Source organism: Protopterus annectens, chromosome 7.part0 (assembly GCF_019279795.1).
Source record: "Protopterus annectens isolate FY-2018-M chromosome 7.part0, PAN1.0, whole genome shotgun sequence".
Classification (NCBI taxonomy): Eukaryota; Metazoa; Chordata; order Ceratodontiformes; family Protopteridae; genus Protopterus; species Protopterus annectens.
In genome coordinates, this window is record NC_056739.1 from 519,323,259 (window position 1) to 519,345,145 (window position 21,887).

At 39.7% G+C, this 21,887-nt stretch overlaps 1 protein-coding gene across 2 annotated transcripts in view; it reads right to left on the reverse strand.

The window, feature by feature from the left end:
* The window catches only part of CAMK1G (calcium/calmodulin dependent protein kinase IG), a 667,913-nt gene that overhangs the window by 138,208 nt on the left and 507,818 nt on the right, over positions 1-21,887 (reverse strand). For both annotated transcript variants that reach the window (XM_044077134.1, XM_044077135.1), the window contains exons 5-6: positions 19,204-19,342; positions 12,158-12,281 (exon numbers count right to left, since the gene is read on the reverse strand). In XM_044077134.1, coding sequence (XP_043933069.1) covers positions 12,158-12,281; positions 19,204-19,342 — 263 coding nt within the window. The remainder of the gene's footprint in view (positions 1-12,157; positions 12,282-19,203; positions 19,343-21,887) is intronic.

A 21,887-nucleotide genomic window follows, 5' to 3' on the forward strand; every position in this document is an offset into this window, starting at 1 on the left:
TTGTAGACAGCCATAGTTGATGACAGTGTACATGGCTGTGGTGCATGTGTGTACTTGTTCAGTGATTGCCTACACCCTGGAACACAATGTGTACAAGGACATGACATTTCTGTGCATTTATAAGCTCTGCAATGTCCTGTGCACGATCACACACAGGTATACATACCATGGCTGCGTGTGTTATCTGTGTGTCACATGGATTTCCATGTCTGATTGCAGTGTCTGTGTCTGTAGCAGATAACTGTGGACACAGGTGTAGCACATGCATGCTATGTACACACACGGGATGGGTGGTGCATGTATACGTGATGGGATACCAATCCTGGACATGGCCATTGTAACAGTATGGGGTGTAGTACCATTAGCCATCATCATCATGCATCATGTGGTCACTGAAGGCCACTAAAGTGTGCTACACCACCGTCTAGCAAGCTGTACCTGAACTGCAGTGCCGTGGCTAAGTTCACAATTACACAGCCACATTGCACAAGGGTGTATGAGGTGTCCAATAGGGAGCATTGCCTAACATGACTGTGTTATGTGTTGAGGAGTGTTGCACAGCCCCATGCTAGGCCCCTACCACTCAGGTATAGTATGTGTGGTGTGTGGATGACATGTGGGATACTGAAGTGTGACCTGCCAGCGGGTGTCCGGTTACACTATGTGTAGCATGTTGAGGTGTACTGCGTATGACAAACATGTTATGTTGTGTACATGTGTGTCAACTATGCCTATCCAATGTGCAGTACAGTGTTGCCACATTTGTGTCTGATGCTCTGTGCATTGCATGTGAATGAGGCAGCTACTGACATTACTGAGATATTTCACATCTCACAGCAAACATGCACAGCATGCATTATGTGTAGGTGTGTTATGTGTACATGGCCTACACCTCACCTATGACATGCACAGTTCAATACCAAGTTTAAAGTGTTAACACACTCACCAGCATGTAACATCTGCCCTGCTGTCACACCAGTGGGACCTGCAAGAATATGGCACAGTTTGTTAGTGGCCACACCTGTAGCATTGCTACTGTGAGTGTGCTAAACTACAGTAGAACAACAGGCATAGATGTACAAATACTATTCAAGTTATCAGTATTGCACACAATAGGCAGCACAACTGCTAAACACAGTAGACATCTCACACATGCATAATCTAACGATACAGGTAACAGTAGTCTACAGCTAGGGCATGTTACCTCCACACTCCATGTCACTATGCTGGGTGGCTCCGGCCTCCATGATGACACATGTGTGACGGTGTTGCTGCAGGCCAGGGGCCACCACACTTATCAGCAGTTCCTCCACTCTGGTGAGGGGGGATGTATGGCCACCCCACCACCTGTGGCAAGCTGTTGTCTGTGGATATCAGACGCACGCCACCGGACATGTCTGATTAAATCACTGCAGTGATGGCGTACCTGCTCATATGTCCGGTTATGCATGCCTATGTCATTTATCTGACAAACAAGTTCTTGCCACAGTGCAGTACGCTCCTGCTGGTGCTGGCTGGCCCTTGAAAACAGCAGGGTATAGTGCTGTACCAGGCTGTGGTGGATTTTCTGTTCCTCCGCAGCTGTGTAGCAGGGGTTCCTGTGATGAGCCATTAGCCTGGAAGACAAGTAAATGATATGTGTGAGCAAGTCATGTGGCACACTTAACATTATACAGTACAGATATCAGTTAACTGCCATATATAGCATCTGTTCATCTGTCAGAGGATACACACATTCAATACCACATATAAGTGCTCAGCCCATAACTGGCTGACAATGCCTGTCACACTCCATATGACACACCAGTATACACCAGTACTCATCTCACTGTTTGGGATCCAATGCACAGCCTTGCCAAGGGGGTACATATCAAGCTGATGCATGCAGCTATATGTCATCCATTGCAATGAATGAGAAGTACAGTTACAGTATAACCAGTAACCCACCATAGTCGTTGATGTCATACCCCTACCTAACATATGTGCACAGTTGTTAATATAGCTGGCATACTGCTGTAACAGAGTATACATGTTGCTAGGTACACACGCAAACCCTGCATCACACATGTGATTGCAGACATGGTACAGGCATCATTACACACACATCAGACATTCATACCATACACAAATGTATGCTAACACAGATGAGCATTTGCTATGTACCTTACAGTACTGTGTGCCCCTACTTACAGATACCTATGCCTGAGGAATGTAATCTGTGCAGACTGCAGGAAACACACAAGACAGTGTTACCAGGGAATGTGAACATACACCATACTGTGCTGTTTACACCTACAGATTCAGGTGGTACAACAGTTCTAATGTCGGATGGAGTCACCAGCAGTACCACTTACTGAGCACACATGTATTGCATCAGCCTATGATGGGACACCACAGTCGTACACAAGGACCTACATCACAACATATACCATCCTACTATGTCTGCATCCCAATAACTGACACATCTTTCTCTGGCCTCACACGTAGGACACAAATGACCATGACAGAAACAACCTCACTCCTAGCTATCACACCATCACAGACCTTGCACACATTCACTGTCACACTCATTCCACCTCACATAGCTGGTTTTGCACTGTGTAAATGTCTGTGTGCATTGTGTCATAAGTAGGTAATACGCTATTGTCCCTGGGGCCTCCAGCATCCTAGCCATATGCTACCCTGGCCTGTGACACACATGCAATTAGATTTCACTTCCTCCTGTCAACCGAATACACAGAGGTGATTCCCAGGGCATGTTACCTATCCCCCAGACAATCATCAGGGGTATGTCTGACATCTGCTACTGAGGAGCCCTGTTTGTTCATGCTGGGTGGTTTACTCCAGAGTATGGCATATTTGCCAGTAGGAGCCTATCCCTCCAGCATGTGCTGTTTAGTGATGTTGTGTGCACTAGTGACCTAGGCCGTGTAGCCTGGTGGGATTGCAAGGTGTTGACATGGTGGTTGTCTGACTGCTATGGGTGTGGCATGCCTCTGTATATTTGGCAGAGGTAACCTCTGGGTGGACGGTATACAACACACTGAAGCTGTGGTTATGTGAGTCAGTCTGCATAGGGTATGTGTATCAGGGCAGTATTACCCTTTGTGAGGTATGTCTGTGGACTTTCCATTTGCTGTAGTTGTCATGTGAGGTACATACCACATGAGGCATTGTGAAGAGTACTGGGGAACACTGACCTATATTTCCATACATGACACATCATTTGTGATTACACGTACCACATAGATAGATTACAAGACTAGTGTGGCACTGTGAATATCAAAGGGGAGGCTACTGTCCACCTGTGTCCCATGTTCCCTTCTGACACCTTCAGTGTTAGTCAGGCAACCACCTATCTGGTAGCTAGTGGGTAAAGTGTTTTGGAATGGGGTATGGCACTGCAGTATCAACACTGGTGTTCAATCCATGCCTTGGTCAACAGGCACCTGTTGCAATACGTCTGACCCTGTGTCTCCCTCTCTTACTATATATATATATATATATATATATATATATATATATATATATATATATATATATAGATATATATAGATATACAGATATATATATATATATCTATATATATATATATATATATATATATATATATATATATATATATATATATATATATATATATCTATATATATATCTATATATATCTATATATATCTATATATATCTATATATATATATATATATATATATATATATATATATATATATATATATAGATATATATATATATATAAATATATATATCTATATATATCTATATATATATATATATATATATATATATATATATATATGTATATATATATCTCTATATATATATATATCTATATATGTACATATGCATATATCTATATATATATATATATATATATATATGTGTGTGTGTGTATATATACATATATATATATCTATATATATGTGTGTGTATATACACATACATATGTATATATATATATATATATATATATATATATATATATCATATACCGACAGGTCAAAACATCGACACTCACATGTTCGACTCCACATCATTGACACATATATGCAGATATATTGGCCACCTTTCATGGTGAGAATATCAATTATGGAACAGTTGTGAGACATACGATTATGTAATATTATTGCACAGTGTTGTGCAGAATACATTTCGCTATCCTCAGGCCGTATAGCCGTAGCAGACCTGACTGGCTGTAACTCAGTCCCACAGCATTTAACCACCACATGACATATACTTGCACTGCTTGCTGTTTTCAATGCCACACACTACAACCTACATAGATATGTGCACATAGCAACCTTCAAATACATATATATGTCCAGCCTTCACTAACAGTTGCAGTATGCCCCTTGCTCTATGCACATCTGCACATACATATAGATATGGACTGCTACCACATAAGGAGTGTTCACAGAATGTAGAGTACCCTTCAGACACATCATTCGGATGCCAGCAAATACATCTGTGTTACATACCTTACCTTTGTATGTCTCACCTCAGTCTGTTGTACCTGTTGATGTTTTATTTTTATTTATTTAGGTCGGTGTCCTCCACTGCCTCTGTTTGTTTTAATTTTTGGTTTGGTTGGTCGGTGTCTCCAACCGCCTCTGTTTTTTTTTTGGTTTGGTCTCTCCAACTGTTTGTCTGTCTGTCTGTCTCTCTCTCTCTCTCTCTCTCTCTCTCTCTCTCCAATTGCTGCAATGATATTATTGCATGTGTGGACAGCAAGTACAAGCTGCTTTTGTAGGTATCTGCACATGTGCATGTGATGGTCTCTGCACCAATTGGTGCCCACCATTTAGTAATTGCATGCAGCCTGCTGTGTGGTAATTGCAGTTCTCACTGTGATTTCAGGACACTGCTATAAAATGATAGGTTAGGTAGGCATAGGCCTTTCAGTTTTGCAAGGTGGGGACCATGCTTGTTTGCTGTGGACACTGTTGTATCAGTCAGAAGGTTGGTATATGTCTCATATCTGAAGCTGGGTTGTATCCAGTGAAATGCATGTTGTACTAAAACCTGACTGTTGCTTCTTCAAGTACACTCTTCTCAGTGTGTAAGTTTACTCACACCTCTTAATGCTAACACTGGATACATGGGAGTATGTACTTTCTTTTGGAATTAGGGAATTAACTGGCATACAACAGTAGTTATTGCAATGTATTCCTATGGCTTTCCTATTTTCCGTTTACATCCAGTCCTTGTAATGCATGTCATATTTCTTCATTGCAATGTATTCCTATGGCTTTCCTATTTTCCCTTTACATGCACTCCTTCTAATGCATGTTATATTTCTTTCAGCACCATGTTATTGTATATATGCTGTGGCTTAGTGGTAAATCATGCAGACTGGTGAATCCAAGATGTGGGGTTTGAGACTGAGAAGGGTATTTTATTTTGCTGCTGAGCAATACAAGGGCCTTGTCATACAGAGTGACAAAGGCACTTTGAAGCAGTTGTAAGCGGGTTTGCGTGGGTTTGTGCGATGCTTAGCTACGCTTAGCTCAGCTTATTGTATTTTAGCAATACTAAGCTAAGCTTAGCTTAGCTCATTTTATGTTAGCAATAGTAAGCTAAGCTTGGCGGAGCTTATCATATCTTAGCAATGCTAAGCTAGGTGCACACATGCGCACACTGGTGCAAACCCACTTACTACTGTTTACAAGTGCTCACTCCCGCTAAACCCCCATACATGTCTTTGACAGGAAAGTAAATGGGGACATAGGAATGTGGTGATAAAGGGTGCTCAAAGAGGAGAAGACAGTAGGGAAAATAGCTTGGGATGTACATGATGGATGTGGAGAAGGTCCATAGCTGCCCATTTCTTTACCAGCAACAGCTGTGCATATGCAATACATTATGTGGGATATTTGAAACCTTCCACCCCTGAGAGAGTGATGAGGACATCTAAGTATGTTGTACTACCAATTATGAATATCAGGCACATGCATTGTTTGTGAACAGCTATACTGTCATTAATACGTTACTCACATCTGAACAGTTTGTGGTTTGTGTTGGCATTAGCACAGTCTGCTCAGGATGACTGGACAAATTTCTGTACTGTGTATGCCTACCTACAGCCTTGGTTGTGCCTGACTACACGGGTATATAGTACCTTTGGGTAGGGGTGCAGAACTGCAGTGTGCATTACTTATTATCGTGTGATGTTTATCTTGCTGAACATGCAGAGTTGCTGTGTACCTGTAAGTCTATGAAGGCTTGTAGTCTGTCTGAGTAGCTCCCACCTGTGGACATATCCAGATGGTAGACAGAGGTCAGCCTAGTATTCTTTGACTGTGCACCACAGCAGTCTTTTCAGCACCTGAACAATGGCATTGTCACAGGTGGTTGCTAGCAGTACATGGCTACATCTTTTGCTATTTCTGTGTTGTACTACTACATAAGGGCATGCTTGTGGAATTCATGCTACAGCTATTTGCAGAGTGTGTAACAGCAGACAAGCTGATATGCCTGTGTGTTTCTGACTTTTCCAGGCCCCAGATACTCTCACGTATATATTTGAACAGCCTCAGTGAAAGGTACATATAACTGGGATACACCTGTGATATAGTTCTGACATTTTTCAGTTCAGACTTTGGGTGATTCAGAGCATTTCTATTACTACACCTTTTCTGATGTGCAAGCGGTGTCTACTCTCACTTATTGACATTTGTTATGAAGTGAGATTCAACACCTTTCTGCCTACTGTTAGTACATTTCACTGGGAGTCAGAGGGGCACAGCTAACGTTTGTTTACTAATCAGGGTCATCACTGTAGAGCAGTCACTGTTGGGAGGTCTAACCTGTGACCTATGCTAATATGCCAGTGTGTATCCTGCTCTGATACTGTGTGGGGTTTGTAAGTTGCTACTGTAACCTTATTCCCTACTAGCATGGCTGGTTCTCTTTTCACAGTCATGTCATGCAATTCAACAACACCTGCTGGTTAAGGCCCACAGAACAAGATTTGTGTTATGCCATTCCTATTTTCCCTTTACATTCACTCATGGTAATGCATGCTAAATTGCTTTCAGCACCAAGTTATTGTATATCTGCTCTGGCTCAGTGGTAATTCATGCAGTCTAGTGTGTCCAAGGTCCAGGGTTTGAGACTGACAGGGGTATTTTATTTTGCTGATGAGCAGACTACAGGCCTTGTCATACAGAGTGACTAAGGCACTTTTAAGCAGTTGTAAATGGGTTTGCGTGAGTTTGCGTGATGCTTAGCTATGCTTATCTATGCTTAGCTAAGCGCACACATGTACACACCCGCTGACTACTGCTTAAAAGTGCTTACTCCCGGTAACACCCACGCTAATTTCTTTTAAAGAAAAGAAAATGGGGAAATAGGAAAGTGGTGAAAAAGGGGGCACAAAGAGGGTAGGACAGTAGGAAAACAAGCTCGGGATGTGCAGGAAGGATGTAGGGAAGGCCCATAGCTGCCCAATTCTTTACTAGCAACAGTTGTGCAAATTTAGAGTGAGATTTGAAACCTTCCACCCCTGAGAGAGGAATGAGGACAACAAAGTATGATGTACAGCCAATTGTGATTATTAGTTTACATGTCCAGCAAACATGTGTGTGAAATGGGCAGCTATGTATGGGGCGTAATTTTTTTGTGGGTACAGATTGCCCTTTTTTTTTTTTTTCAGGTAAGAGTGGAATGTGAGGTAAAGTAAGTAGGAATATTGGGGAGGTGGGTTGGGGAGGTTAACAGACAAGACAAACAAGATGCATACAGGGGCGGAGTATAACACATGTGGTGGGTAAACACTATTGACGGGGATGGATGTTTGGATATCGCAAGACCATGAGCCCACAGATGGCAACAGTGGAACTGAGATCCTCACCCATAAGCAGTTACCACTGTGCCTTCACAGCCCAGGCCGAGGCTGTGCTGGGGGCTGGATAGGAGGGGTAGGCACACCCGTGAGTTGCACCACTCTCGCCTCAAGCTGGTGTAGGGGATCAGTCACGGAATGCCTGATCTCACTACGCACCACAGACCGGACCCTTTGGAGGGTGAGTGGAGGCTCTCCTCCGGCCACTCTTGCAGAGGGGTGTGAGCCCCATCCCCTGTAGCGCTTCCACCCGAAGGTGGCACAGGGCCACCGGAGGAGGAGGTCCTGGGCTGGGCACTGATGCCAGGTGCAATTGCCAGCTGAGGTGAGAGAGGTGGGTCCACTGGGCCCCTCCTTCCCAGTTGTCCTATGTTTAGCAGTATTTAATGGCATTTTGGGTTAGTAACAAACAACACCATTCCAAATTAGTTGTAACAGCATGCATTAGTATTCCCATTAACCAAACACACATGAATTCCAAATGTTGAACAGCAAGCATAACACATGCATATTTAGAACAACAGTGGACATTCCAACAGCATGCAGGGTTGATTGGTGGCAACAGGCCATCAGGTTTGGATATGTGAACAGGGCACATGCATCAACGTACATGCAGATATGTATAAACCAACAGGACAAATGTCCATAGGAATTAATTGTGAATACACATACCCAGTTTGGTGTGGAATGGCATCATTTGCGAACATAACATAGGGTGGTAAAATATTACTTTAACAACTTAAAATACCTATACGTATACTGTACATTCCTACTAGATGCAGATATATATCCCCTACATGTATTAGTACAGTTCCCTGTATGTAACCTTAGAAATGTTGGTGATGGAGATGGTACTGCTACATTAATATACATTCCATTTGTATTCATATATGTTCATATCTGGCTGTGTTCAGGTGAAGTATCCTGCTACATTTGAGCAGTTACGTACAGTTCTAGCAACACACTGACATTTGTGGGATCACAAGCACAAGCTGCACATGTACCAGATTAACATGTACATACTATACATGTAACAGTTGAGGACTATAAATATTCTTCTGTGATACTGGCATTCCCATCAGCCAGTTTGTATGGGCCTAGACAACTGTGGATGTTCAGCATTTCATACAACCATACTATCTCCATAATGCAAGGGTACAACAACATATCCAAAATGTGGGACAGACACAGTCCGGGTATTGTACTTTATTAAAAACATTTCACTCTTTGGTTGTGGCTGTCTCATTCATTTTATTATGTAGTGCATGCAGTATACCTTTATTCCAGACTTCTTACACCTTTATTCGTAGCTTCAAACTCTTTCTCACACTCTCTCACTTATTTTATATTTACATTTCAGGATGGTACTTAATTCCAGGCTTTATAAACATTTATTACTGGGTTACAACAATCCTTTCCAGCTGACTCACTTATTTCATATGACAGTATATACAAGGATGTATTCAAGACTTGTCTGTCCTTTATTGATGGATTAGAACACTCATTTTCAGGCTGAAGCAGTTATCTGATATTACAATACAGGTGGAAACTCTATTTGAGACTTGCTTACTCTTTATTAATGGATTACAATACTCTTTTTCAAGCTGCATCACTTATCTGATCTTAGAATACTAACAGAAGCTTTATTCTAGGCTTATTTGACCTTTATTACTGGGTTACAACACTGAACTCTTTTACAGGCTGTCTCACTTATATTCTATAATAATACCAACTGAATAATTACTAACCTGCCTGGTGGTGCAGCCTTAACAGCCTAGCAGCATAGGCTTGCCGATTCGCGGAACAAACACCTGCAGCTGTAATATAATACTTAATTACATAGATACTTACTCAGTAGTGGGGCATTGGGCATATGACGGGCCTCCTGGATCCATCGGTTCAGTTGGTCCTCCTTTCGATGCTTCAGGTCCGCTTGGTGGTGATGGACCTGGGAATGCCTGTGGCACTGGTAAGATCATGTGCCAACTGGTTCCATGCCTCTGCCTTGTATGCACCCCATTGAACCTGGCCCTGCATGAGTCGGCCTTCATGCTGGTGGACTAGGAGCCAAACCATATATTTAGACTCTTCAATGCCCCACCTTTGCATTCTAAAGTGATTACCCTCTCCAACATCTGCCATCCTGACTGCAAGTGGGTACCGCAATCAGTTATGGCAATTATTCCCGCCTATGGGGCTTAAATATGCCGCATTTCCCACACTTTTTTGTGATTGGCCATTTTTGAGAATTCTAAGCTGACTGCAGACCTGCTTAGTAATGGTTAATCTACCATTTCTATGTATATGTATGCTAATAGTGGTTGTTTCTCCTAAGCTGTCATGGCTTAGTGGTTCTGTACTTTGATTATGATGCACAGGGTCCTGGGTTCAAACCTTGTTGTCCTTTTATTTTAATACTGTCTAGACAGGCTAGGGGGTGTGGCTGCATTTAAGCAACCTAGCTCTACATTGCTCCCCTGTGCCCTAAGGTGCCCTGGTTGGCATGGCGTGCACGTCTGCGCAAACACATTGCGCTGAGTAAAGCGTTTTTAAATGTTGGGCAACTCTATTGCGCTGGGTAAAGCATTATTATACTATGGGAAACTCTGTTTAGCTGGGTGAAGCACTATTAAACTATGGGCAACTCTGTTTAGCTGGATAAAGCGCTATTAAACTATGGGCACCTCTGTTTAGATGGGTATAGCGCTATTAAACTATGGGCACCTGTGTTTAGATGTGTAAAATGTTGCTTAACGGCAGGCTATTATATCTCTGGGTCTTTTAAAAATATATATTTTGTTCGCTGATACATTGGCCATGTCACTGCTTTTAATAAAATTTTATTCATATTTGTCTGGTATTATTTCAAATACTGATTTAAAACATAAATAAGAAGGGGAGTGGTGGGACTCGAACCGTGAATGCCTTCTCTTTGTGCATATGCTCGACCATTATGCTATTGCTATTTGGATTCATTTGCATAAGTAGTTCTTATATGCTCTTCAATGTCACAATTGCTAACTGTGGTTAAGCAATGGGCAGACCCGCGCAAACAAGCGCAAATACGGGCAGCTATATCGTGGATTTAAAAAGAAATTTTATTTTTTCCGTTTTATAACTCTGATGGGGGTTTACAGTGTCAGGGAGTGTGGTGTTGGGTGCAAGTACATTTGAGCATACTCGCTCGTGTCTGTTGACATTATGCTTTTTAAAACATTGCAGGGGCGTGGACTTTTAGACTGCTCGGCAGTCGGACACGCCCCCTGCTTGCCTGCTCAGTCCGTGTAAGAGTTACGGATGAGTCAGTGTGCCCTCATGAATATTCATGGCACGCTGATGTCATACCGTTCAACTGCAGCCTCCGAGTAAGACATGTTAAGTCTTACACAGAGGTTTCGTGAATCCAGCCCATTATTTATTCATGACCAAAGTGATTAAACGCTTTCATCCTTGGCACAAGCAGGACTTCATTAGAATCTGATGAAATCCTTTTTGTGTCAAGGACCATGTTCATATTGCTAGACAAAAACATATTTAAGAAAAATCAGTCGTAAGAGACAGCCAATGAAGTATCCTTCTGGCTATGTCCTTTATCTTTGAAAACTCTTTATCTTTGAAAACTCTGTCTTGTTTACCAAGAGTCTCATTATACATATTTTATTACATTTTCAGCTGCAGACATAAGTGATGGTGGAGGCTGCATATTTGTTCTTTCTACATCTTTCTACTTAACCAGCCTCTGTGAATTTAAGCAGGACCTACTTGCCACTTAATTTTGTAACATGATGTAACTGCATCCAGCTCAATGTGCAGAATCTGTCAGAAAAAGGAGCAGAGGTGGCAGGCGGTCATCAATTGGCTGTGTACCATGTCATGTGATTATCATTTGTCTGCATAGCTTTGAACCAAACCTTCTCTCAAGGATCATGCATACAATAACTGCATCATAGTTTGCATCTGTACATGCAAGCTTCAGATCTTGCAATAGACTTATTGTTGAAATATTTTCCCTATAGTGAGCATCAGCTGCCCTGCGCTACCTTCAGGACTCAGTCACACACTGGACTACTCACACCATGACTCCATTATGACTTTAGAGGAGAACAGTCCATCAGGGATTCATGATAACTCCCAGCAAACCCTTCATCTTTTTGTGCATGGACCACAAATCAGGATTACAGACATAGGCAGACATCCTGCCTCCACACCAACATGAAAGCATATCATTATCCTCCAGTACAATCAACTTAAAAGTGAATGTTGCTGATAATCTTACAGATTAATCTCTGCAAACATACCAACGTATCCCGGTGTTCCACATGCAGTAGACATGATGCCATTGTCTTCCATTTTGGACAGACCAAAGTCTGTGATCATAATTTTAGAATCTTCATGCGGAGTGAGGTATAGCAGGTTTTCAGGCTTTAAAAGTAAACAAAAATATTTTTGACTTTTGATTTACAGATATCACATAAATAACATATCACAACTTCATGAAAAAAAATGTAATAAAATAAGCATGTAACACAAGTGAGCAAACTGGAATGAACACAAGAGAGGAATTTTAAAACAACAAAAAAATCAGCATATACTTATTTTGTTAAGTGACCAGATTCTGGTGGTGGATATTAAAGCACCCTATTGGATTTTTAGTTTGATTTTGTGCTAATACACTTTAGTGTTTAATGGAAACGCAATGAAAATTATAGTCAGGAAGTAACAGAATGACATATACCACTGATTTAAATGTTAAACTTTTTTTAACTGCTTGACCTATTGCTGCTCATGTGCAAAGGAGATTATCTAATATTAATATCACACAGCATCAGTGTTTACCTGGAAATACACAGGATCAAATTCCAAGGAGCAGACCATTCTTCTGAATCATACAACGCCATCTCTAGTTGTGGAAAATACCCATTCTCATTTGTCATTATCTGAATTTTCTAAATTATATTTTTGCTACTCTATTAGTTTATGAAAAGGAGTTAGGTCTGGTCACATCTGCAATCATAAGAAAGAGATTTAGTTTCTGCAGAAAGTTGATATTTGGAATAAGCAGGGAGTTAGAGAAATGTGCACTGGTAATCTCTGGCATGGAGTGAAATGATGTCATAGAATATATACCTCCACCAATATTTACTTAAATCTAGATAAGTAATTTTGAGACACGAGATACTTAAATAATGTACATGTACAGATTTTTGTTTATAACACATTGCATCTGACATTCTTCAGACATTAAGCAATAATGTATTCATTTATTTATTTCATTTATTTATTTATTTTGGGAGTGAGTATATAATATTTACATATGGATGCTTGAATTAGACCACAGTGACAAAGCCTGTGTTGTCTGATGGAAAAAGAAGTAAGCAAGTTCTAAATAGCTTAAAGCATGATCATTGTTTACATTATGCCTTAATGTAGCTATTTCTTCCCTTTGAAGTACATTTTATTGATTTTTTGCATACATATATATATATATATATATATATCTCCCTACCCTCCCACACACATCTGTCTATCTATATGAACTAGCTTGTATTGTATACATTTGTTCTAAGCATGAGTCACAAATCAAGTTTCCTAAATCAAGTTTCCTAATTTTATATATATATATATATATATATATATATATATATATATATATATATATATATATAGATAGATAGATATATAAAACAGACTACCATATATCCCATTTATCTGTGTTTTTGTTTTATTTTGTTTTTAATGTTCTAGTTCAGATTCCTGTTTCTCATTTTATGTAGGGGTCTGGAGTTGTACCAGCTGTCACTACTTTTCTTGATTCAGTGCCACTCTTCTGCCTTCTTTCATGTCATGCCTAAATGATGTAAACCTTCTCTCATGCATCCGTACATCTCTTGGCTAGACATCCTTAATTTCTTCTTGCCTTTTTCCTGCATCTCTCAAATTTTCTTTACACATCACCATCTGCTTTCGTGCACAAATTACCAAATTATCACAATGTGTTCTACTTGACCTTCTCTGCATCTGAAGCCACTTTGGGTTCTCCTCTGATGTCTTCATTTCTTTGTCTGTCTCACACTTTGCATCCTACTACCCATTTCAGGATCTTCATCTCCATCACCTCAATCATCCTCCATTGTTCTCCATTGACTTCCCAAGGGATTTATTTTGTCACACAAAAGCACTTGTCACAGCAGTGTTTTGTATACCTTCTTTTTTGCTTCTTTAGGAATCTTCTGTTCATGAGTTTATAGGTTCCTAGGTGCTTACTAAGCTGTTGATCTACTGATCTTAAGAAGTCTATCCTTACATTCCCAAGTTAGGCTTTAGCCCTTGCATTTTGCATCAAAATATTCCAGAGGAGAGCTGAACAAGGACATCTGGGGACATTTACTTATTGTCCTTTGCATGAAGGAAAAGGGTACTCAGCAGGGATGAATTTGCAGTTTACCATCTATTCATCCAAAGTGGTATTTGAATAGAGTAAGAGAAGAACTTCACTTTATGTGGCAAGGAAGACAGGTCCATAGAAGTGGTTTTGCCTGTGATACCTACTTATCCCTCCAACATGCTCTACTTGTGTTGCAAAAGATATTTATTTCTCTTGAGAGGGTGGATTTGCAGCTCTGTGATACATCTGACAGGATAGAGTCTATTGAGATTCTCTATGTGAGGCAGAGGTCAGCTCTTAGTAGCCTGTATGATATTACAAAGTAGGATAAGGCTTTGAGCAGGTCTGCAGAGTTTTAGTAATTTGGGCCCTTAATTTTTTTTTTAGTGAAAAAGTCAATTTTTCCATTTGGGGGGTTATAATTGACAATTGGAAGATTCTAGAAGGTAATAATGACTTAATTTCAATTGTTGGAAATAAACCAGGTTTTATTTTAGGAATAGTTATAGCTTGAAAACACTTTTGGAAAATGACCACAGTTATAAAGTTTTAAACTCTCTTGCTAATTTTAAATCTAAGGAGATGTACAAATGTGGAGATTGTCAGGAATGTAGATACATTTTAGAAGGCCCTTTTTTGGTTTTAGATCACCTTTCATCTACCATTCCAATTCCTGGTGTCTTTACTTGTAAATCCAGAGGGATAGTATATGTAAGTATATGCTCTAAATGTCATTCCTACTATGTCAGACTGACTACCAGAATTTTAGCGAAAAGAGTTAGAGAACACTTACAAGTTATTAAAAGGAAGAATAATAATAATGCCTTGTATAGGCATTCTACACATTGTGAAGGTTTTAAGAAGTTTTTGTTTACTATAGTTGAAGCAGTCCCTCTAGATTTAAGGGGTGGGGATTTTAAAGACAAAATTGAATAAAAAGAGACAGTCTGGCAAATTAGATTGGAGGCAGACAAGCCCCCTGGTCTTAATGGGCAGATAAGTACTAAATGTTTTCTAAAAGGAAGGAAACTGAAGGTGAAAGAACCATTTTTTAATTGAATTATTAAGTGTTTTTTATAAGCACTAATTAATTAAATGTTCTAGCAATTATAGTTTTTTTTGGACTGGTTGAGTGTTATATAAGAGGAAGCTGGTTTTAGATTGCTTTATTATTCTGATGAAATCCCGATTTGGACAAAAGCGGAAAAATAAAGTTATTACCCTAAAGATGTTTGGTGTTCCTGTTGTGAGAATCCCTCCTTTTTCTGTTTTTGGTGTTTTTTTGGAGTTTAGTGAAAAAGTGCTGTGCTCACTCTCTTTGGGACAAGTTTTTGGACAGGTACATACCTAGGTGTTATTCAATCAGCAAGTAACATTTCCTTCTACACAGGAAAGCTCTATTAGTAGAAAAAAAACATGTCAAAGACATTACATGAAAGACAGTAGTAAATTATACTTTTCAAAAATAATCAACAATATTGTAAGGAATCAAGATATATTAAAATATGTTACAAAGAGTATAATGAGAAAAAGCAAAGTAAAACACTATATACAGTTATTGAGAGTGTCCCTTTGGAACGTCACAGTAGTAATAAGTAAAAAGCATGGATTTAGTTTAATTGTAACTATAATAGAGGAGAAAGATTAGGATTGATTAGTGTAAATGGGGAGAAGGTGATAGGAAGAGGTTATGTAAAGTGGTAGAGAGGGGAGGATAGCCAGGTGAAGATGAGGAAGTGGTGATGGGTACAGAATCTGTCCAGATAGGGGTGGAGAAAAGTAGAAAATTAGAAAAGTAGGCAAAATATATGTTCAAAAATTGTTGAAATTTCCTTTGATGATCCAGCATGAATCCTCCCTTTCACCTCAGTTCTTAATTTTCAAACTTCCACACTGCATGAACTGACATCCTATAGCTTCTAAACTCTGCAGAAGCAGAAAAAATGTATCCTTTGCTCAATCCATTGCTACTCTATGTGATCCCCGTTTTCTCATGTTACGTTTCTCTATAATCCTTCTCATTGTTTAGATGCTGCTGCTGCCTGTTATGTCAAAATGTGAATTTCCAGTCCCCACTTTCTGTATCTTGCTTTATGTTTTTTTTTCCAGTTATGTTGTTGTAATTAGTACTGACAACTTTACAGTTTCTTTGACTGATTCCTGCCCATTCTCTAACCACAGTCACACAACCTTCATTAGTTTAACAAATTATTTTCTCAAATCTTGTTCCATTTCTTGACCGCTTCCTCATATTATCTTTCTTAGCCATCTTGCCTTTGTTTTACTTATTGTTAAAATGCTGCCAAATCACAGAGCCATTTGTCTCTATCTGAAGTTTTCAAAATTTTTATCTGTGTTTCCCACATTATTTTGTCAGTCTATAGTCAGTCTATAGATAGATATTCACACGCACGTATGTGTGAATGTGTGTGAGCATGTATCTTTATACATCTATATCTATATAGATGTGTGTGTGTGTGTGTGTGTGTATGTATATATATATATATATATATATATATATATATATATATATATATATATATATATATATATATATAGTTGCATGCATATATATATATATATATATATATATATATATATATATATATATATATATAGAGAGAGAGAGAGAAAGAGATATATGTATATATATATATATATATATATATATATATATATATATATATATATATATGTATGTATGTGTATATCTCTTTGGATGTATGCTTATTCATCCATCCATCCATCCATCCATCTCCCAACAAAAAAAAACAAATATTGAATTGTAAGTGATAGAACACAACTAGTCAAACATCAGCTGATCTGAAAATAAATGTATAGACAGACAGAAGCAGATAGATAAAGACAGACAGATAGACAGAGACAGGTATATATATATATATATATATATATATATATATATATATATATATATATTATAGATATATATATAGGTTCATAGGTTCATAGGTTCATACTAGGCTATCTGCCCTAGGGCATTTATAAGCCTAGCCAGAATGTGTTTGGCTTTCGCCACCCATTTTAAATTTATTTTGCTATGCCCTTTTTCGAGGTTAGTATACTATGCCCCTATCTAACAGTGACACAGAAGTGATACCGGTAAACCTACGATCTCCAATCCACTCATCAAGATTCCTCTTGAAGAGAGTCAATGAGGGACTCTGCCTAACCTGGACTGGGATTTTATTCCAGAGTGAAGGGAGCCTCTGGGTTATGAATCTGTCCCTCCAGCATGTCCTATTTATTTCAGTGCTGAGGTTCAAGTCTCTCGAGCGTAGCTCGATGGGATTTGGATTTTCTGAGGTGCAGCATGTCCATTAATTCCGGGTTGGACATGGCTTTATATGTCAGGCACAGATCTCCTCTGAACAGGCGGTATGCCACTGAGTAGAGCTGGAGTTTCTTTAACCGGGCAGCATATGGCATCTGTTTGAGCCCTTTGATCCTCTTGGTGAGGTACTTTGTCGTCTTTCCAGTTGCTGCACGTGTCTGGTAAGGTACATCCCAAAAGGCATTGTACTCAATTATGGGCCTGATGAGGGATGAGTAAAGAGGCACGATGACCTCCCTGATCTAGATGTGAATCCCTTCATGATTAGGTGGGCTATATAAAATGTTTTTCTAACCACTTTGGCCACGTGGTTGTCAAATGAGAGATTGCTATCAACTTGGGTCCCCAGGTCCCTAATTACTTCTTCTGTACTTAATGGATTTCCACCTATGTGGTAATTTGTGGGCACTTTGTTTTTGCCAAAGGGGATGACTATACACTTTTTGGCATTTAGCTTGAGGCCATGGCTCTGGCACCAGTTGTCTGTTTCTATGAGGCCCTTTTGGAGGATGCTTGTGTCAGCTGGAGAGTCGATTATGGCACCCAGTTTGCAGTCATCTGCGAACTTGGTCAGCCACAGTCCTTCCGTGTTGGCCTGTACCTCCGAGAAATATATACCGAACAAGAGAGGTCCCAGGACTGAGCCTTGTGGGACACCACTTGTAACTGGTTTGGAGTCTGACATCGTTCCAGCAATTCTAACCATGTGGGTTCTGTCCTTGAGCCAGTTTGCAATCCATCTAGTGACATAGGGGTTTATATTTAAGCTGGTGAGCTTATCTATAATGCCCGAGTGGGGTATTGTATCGAAGGCTTTTGAGAGGTCCAGGTAGGCAGTGTGGACCACCTTCCCCTCGTCAATGGCCTTGGTGACTGTTTCAAAGAAATCAACCAGGTTTAAGAGGCAGGATCTGCCCTTAACAAAGCCGAACTGGGTAGGATCCAGTGTTTGTAGGTCCCCAATATCTTTATTTATGAGATCCATGATGATCCTTTCCATAGCTTTGCAGACCAAGCTAGTCAGGCTTATGGGGTGATAGTTTCCAGGATCCGTTGATATATATATCTATATATATATATATATATATATATATATATATATATATATATATATAAAATGGGACTACTTATGATAGCGTTTTTTTCTGAGATGAATTGCTTGAAGAAGTTTATGTATAATTTAATCATTCAATTGTTACTACCCACGCTTTCTAAGAGTCCACCGGCATGTATAGTTACTGACCAAGTCTTACACTATTTGTCCATTTAAGACTAAGCACTGCTGTTAAATCTATACAACTATCACTAATTTTTCTGATAAAACAGTACTTCCTACGGACAAAAGTTCAGTTCTGAAAATATGTTGGTGTGATATTATTTTAAGAAACTGACTGAAAATGCTTTTACACTGCGCTCATTATAGCTGGCACTGTTACAATTTGCTATGCTTCTATGGAGTATTAAAATGTCGCATCCATAATTTTAGTAATTTCAGATGGAATGCAATAATAATAATTCCTCATATTACACGAGTCACTATGTTGCATATACTTTTTTCTTATTATTTTAGCATCTATAATACGGACAGGCAGATTACAGAAGAATACCTTTAAGTCTCGGTGTACAATTCCATTTTCATGCAGATACTTGACAGCTTTAAGAACTTGATTAATGACAATGCTTGCATCCTTTTCTGTGTATACTCCACGCTCTAGTATTCTGTCAAAAAGTTCCCCTCCAGATACCCTGCAAAAACAGTATTCCATTAGATGTGATGTTTGTTAGTGTATTATTGCATTTATTGGCAAGTGCGAGCAGAATACAAACTGTACTTTTAAGTTAAAATTATGAACATTGTTTTATATTCAGTGTACTCCTTTACTTCAAGCAAGAGAAACTGATACCTTGAAATCATGTGTTTACTTTTAAACTCATCAATGATACTTTGATTAGAACTTGAAAGGGTGATCTCACAGCAATTTTCCATATTCTTAAATGCTCCTATTCCTGCTGTTAGTCTCTCTGTCATATCTTGCTATTTCTCAGTCTTCCAGCTTAAAACTCATTAGGCAGTCTATAGCTTCCCTCCTACAGGAAAGACACTGCTGTATATTTCCTAGCGGATGTAGTTCAAACTATCAAATGAAATGAAATTCATTAACATTGCATTTCACAGGATTTACCACAGGGGCAAACTGATGAATAACATTTCCTAATTTGCAGTTAAAACATATATCTACCCATTTTAATACTTATTTTATGTAATTCACTGACAGGGACTAGTGCCTCTGAATGGAGGGTGTAAAGCAGAAAACAATTGCATGAGAAACGCCATTCCATTACAATGCACATATTTATTCATATGTTCCTAGAGGCAATTTGAGTATAACCAAATCAGTCTCTCAGTTTTGGTTGTAAAATCAAACTCAACAAAGACTTAACACAATCACAGAAACAACACAGGAGTTCTGCACTACCCAGAGCCTCCCTGGATGGGAAACTAACTAGAGAGCCAGGTGCAACATGGTCTGCTTTGCCATAACCTAAGGAAGAACCTATAAACCTAAGAACCACTGAATCAACAACAATGACCATTTGTGATACCATGCCATTCTGAATTTAATACATTTCTCATTAATCATATATAATACTGTCCCTCATAGAAGCTTCACTGTCAGTGGTCTTAGAAATAAGTGTGGTAAATATGACCTGGCAAAGAGGCTCTGCTATGAGATGTCAACTTCCTTAAATGTCAACATACCAAAAGGATGAAAAAAAGCAAGAACAAGACACCCTGCATCCTCTGATATGGTTAAACACCACACCTCACCAAACACACACTCACACATACAAATATATATATATATATATATATATATATATATATGAAGTTGTTAAATCTCGCCGTTTATTCTCACTGATGGGTTCGGAGCCGATCCTCGGCTCTGACAGGGCCGATAGCAAAGCTCAAGGTTTGCCAGTAGCTCGAGACCAAGCCCCTTATCCCACAATGCACTGCTGGAATTACCTCAGATCTAGTTTGCCACGGCAAGAGAGATCTCGGTGATCCAGATAGCTCGGACCATTTTTTGAAAAAAACAACAGCAAGTCTATATAAACAGTTAGTGCCTTATTGGCTTCTTCATTTGTGTGAGCCTTTAGCCCTATTTACTCGTATTAATCCTTATAATAGTCAGGCTTTTTTTCTGTGGGCCTCTTTAGCCCTATTTTTCTAATCTATAATTACATTGTTATAGATAGTGCCTGGATTGGGCTTAGTTGCTTGTGGATCTTTACTAGTGAGTAAGAAATTTATTACCTTTTGCAGTTTACTGTTTGTTTTATTTAAATATTTCAGATGAAAAGGAGAAATCCCATCCTAAATCAGAATTTAAAAAATGCCCAGATTGTGGGCAGAAAATGTCCGTCACTGACGGACACATTCACTGTGACTACTGTCTGGGGGCTAAACACCTCCAAGACACCTGCAGCATTTGTCACTCGTTTTCTTCAAGAGTCCTCTTGGAGAGAAGGAGGAAACTTATAGACAGGGGATTGCTACAACAATCTTTTTCTGAAGTGTTGAGTAGCCATGAGGGTACTAGTACGTCGTCCAAATCCTCGAAATCCAAATCGTCAGACAAAGTGACAAAAAAGGCAAAAATTTCAGAAGGAGGGTCATCGGATCCACAGACATCGGAACCGAGTGTACCTTTGGTTCGGAGCCAGCTCTCAGTATTGGAGCTGGTCTCTGAAGTTCCTTCTTCCCCCTCTGCTCTAATCAGCACCTTTGGTGCATTCAGCTAAGTCCTCAGTCACCCTTTCAGATTTGGACATGGATCGGCTAGTGCAGAAGCTTTTACAGGCACCAGGACTTGCCAAATTGTTGTTGACCCTGACCAGCTCATCGGTGCCAAAGATCATGGAGTTGGATTTGTCTACTCCTCCTCCAAGCCGTACTGGACTCTTGGAGCCAAAGGAAACTGAACCCTTGATTGTCGAACCCTTGGAGCCGATACCCGCACCGGTGTTATCGGCTCCATCTACTCGGATGTGTTCAGCGCCGACCGAGGACTCAAGGAGCTGATGCTCTCCCATCGGGTCCGGGGTGGATAGTTGAACTGATTTGTCAGTGCTGACTCTTCCTCTCGGGGCTTCGGCTCGGATGAGCTCGGATCCTACCTCAGGCTCTAAGCCCAGGGTTTCGGTATGGGAGGATCGGATGGTACTCTCGGGTCTGTCCACTTCTTCTAGTCAGAGCCATGGTGCCTTCGATGCTATGAGGAAAGTT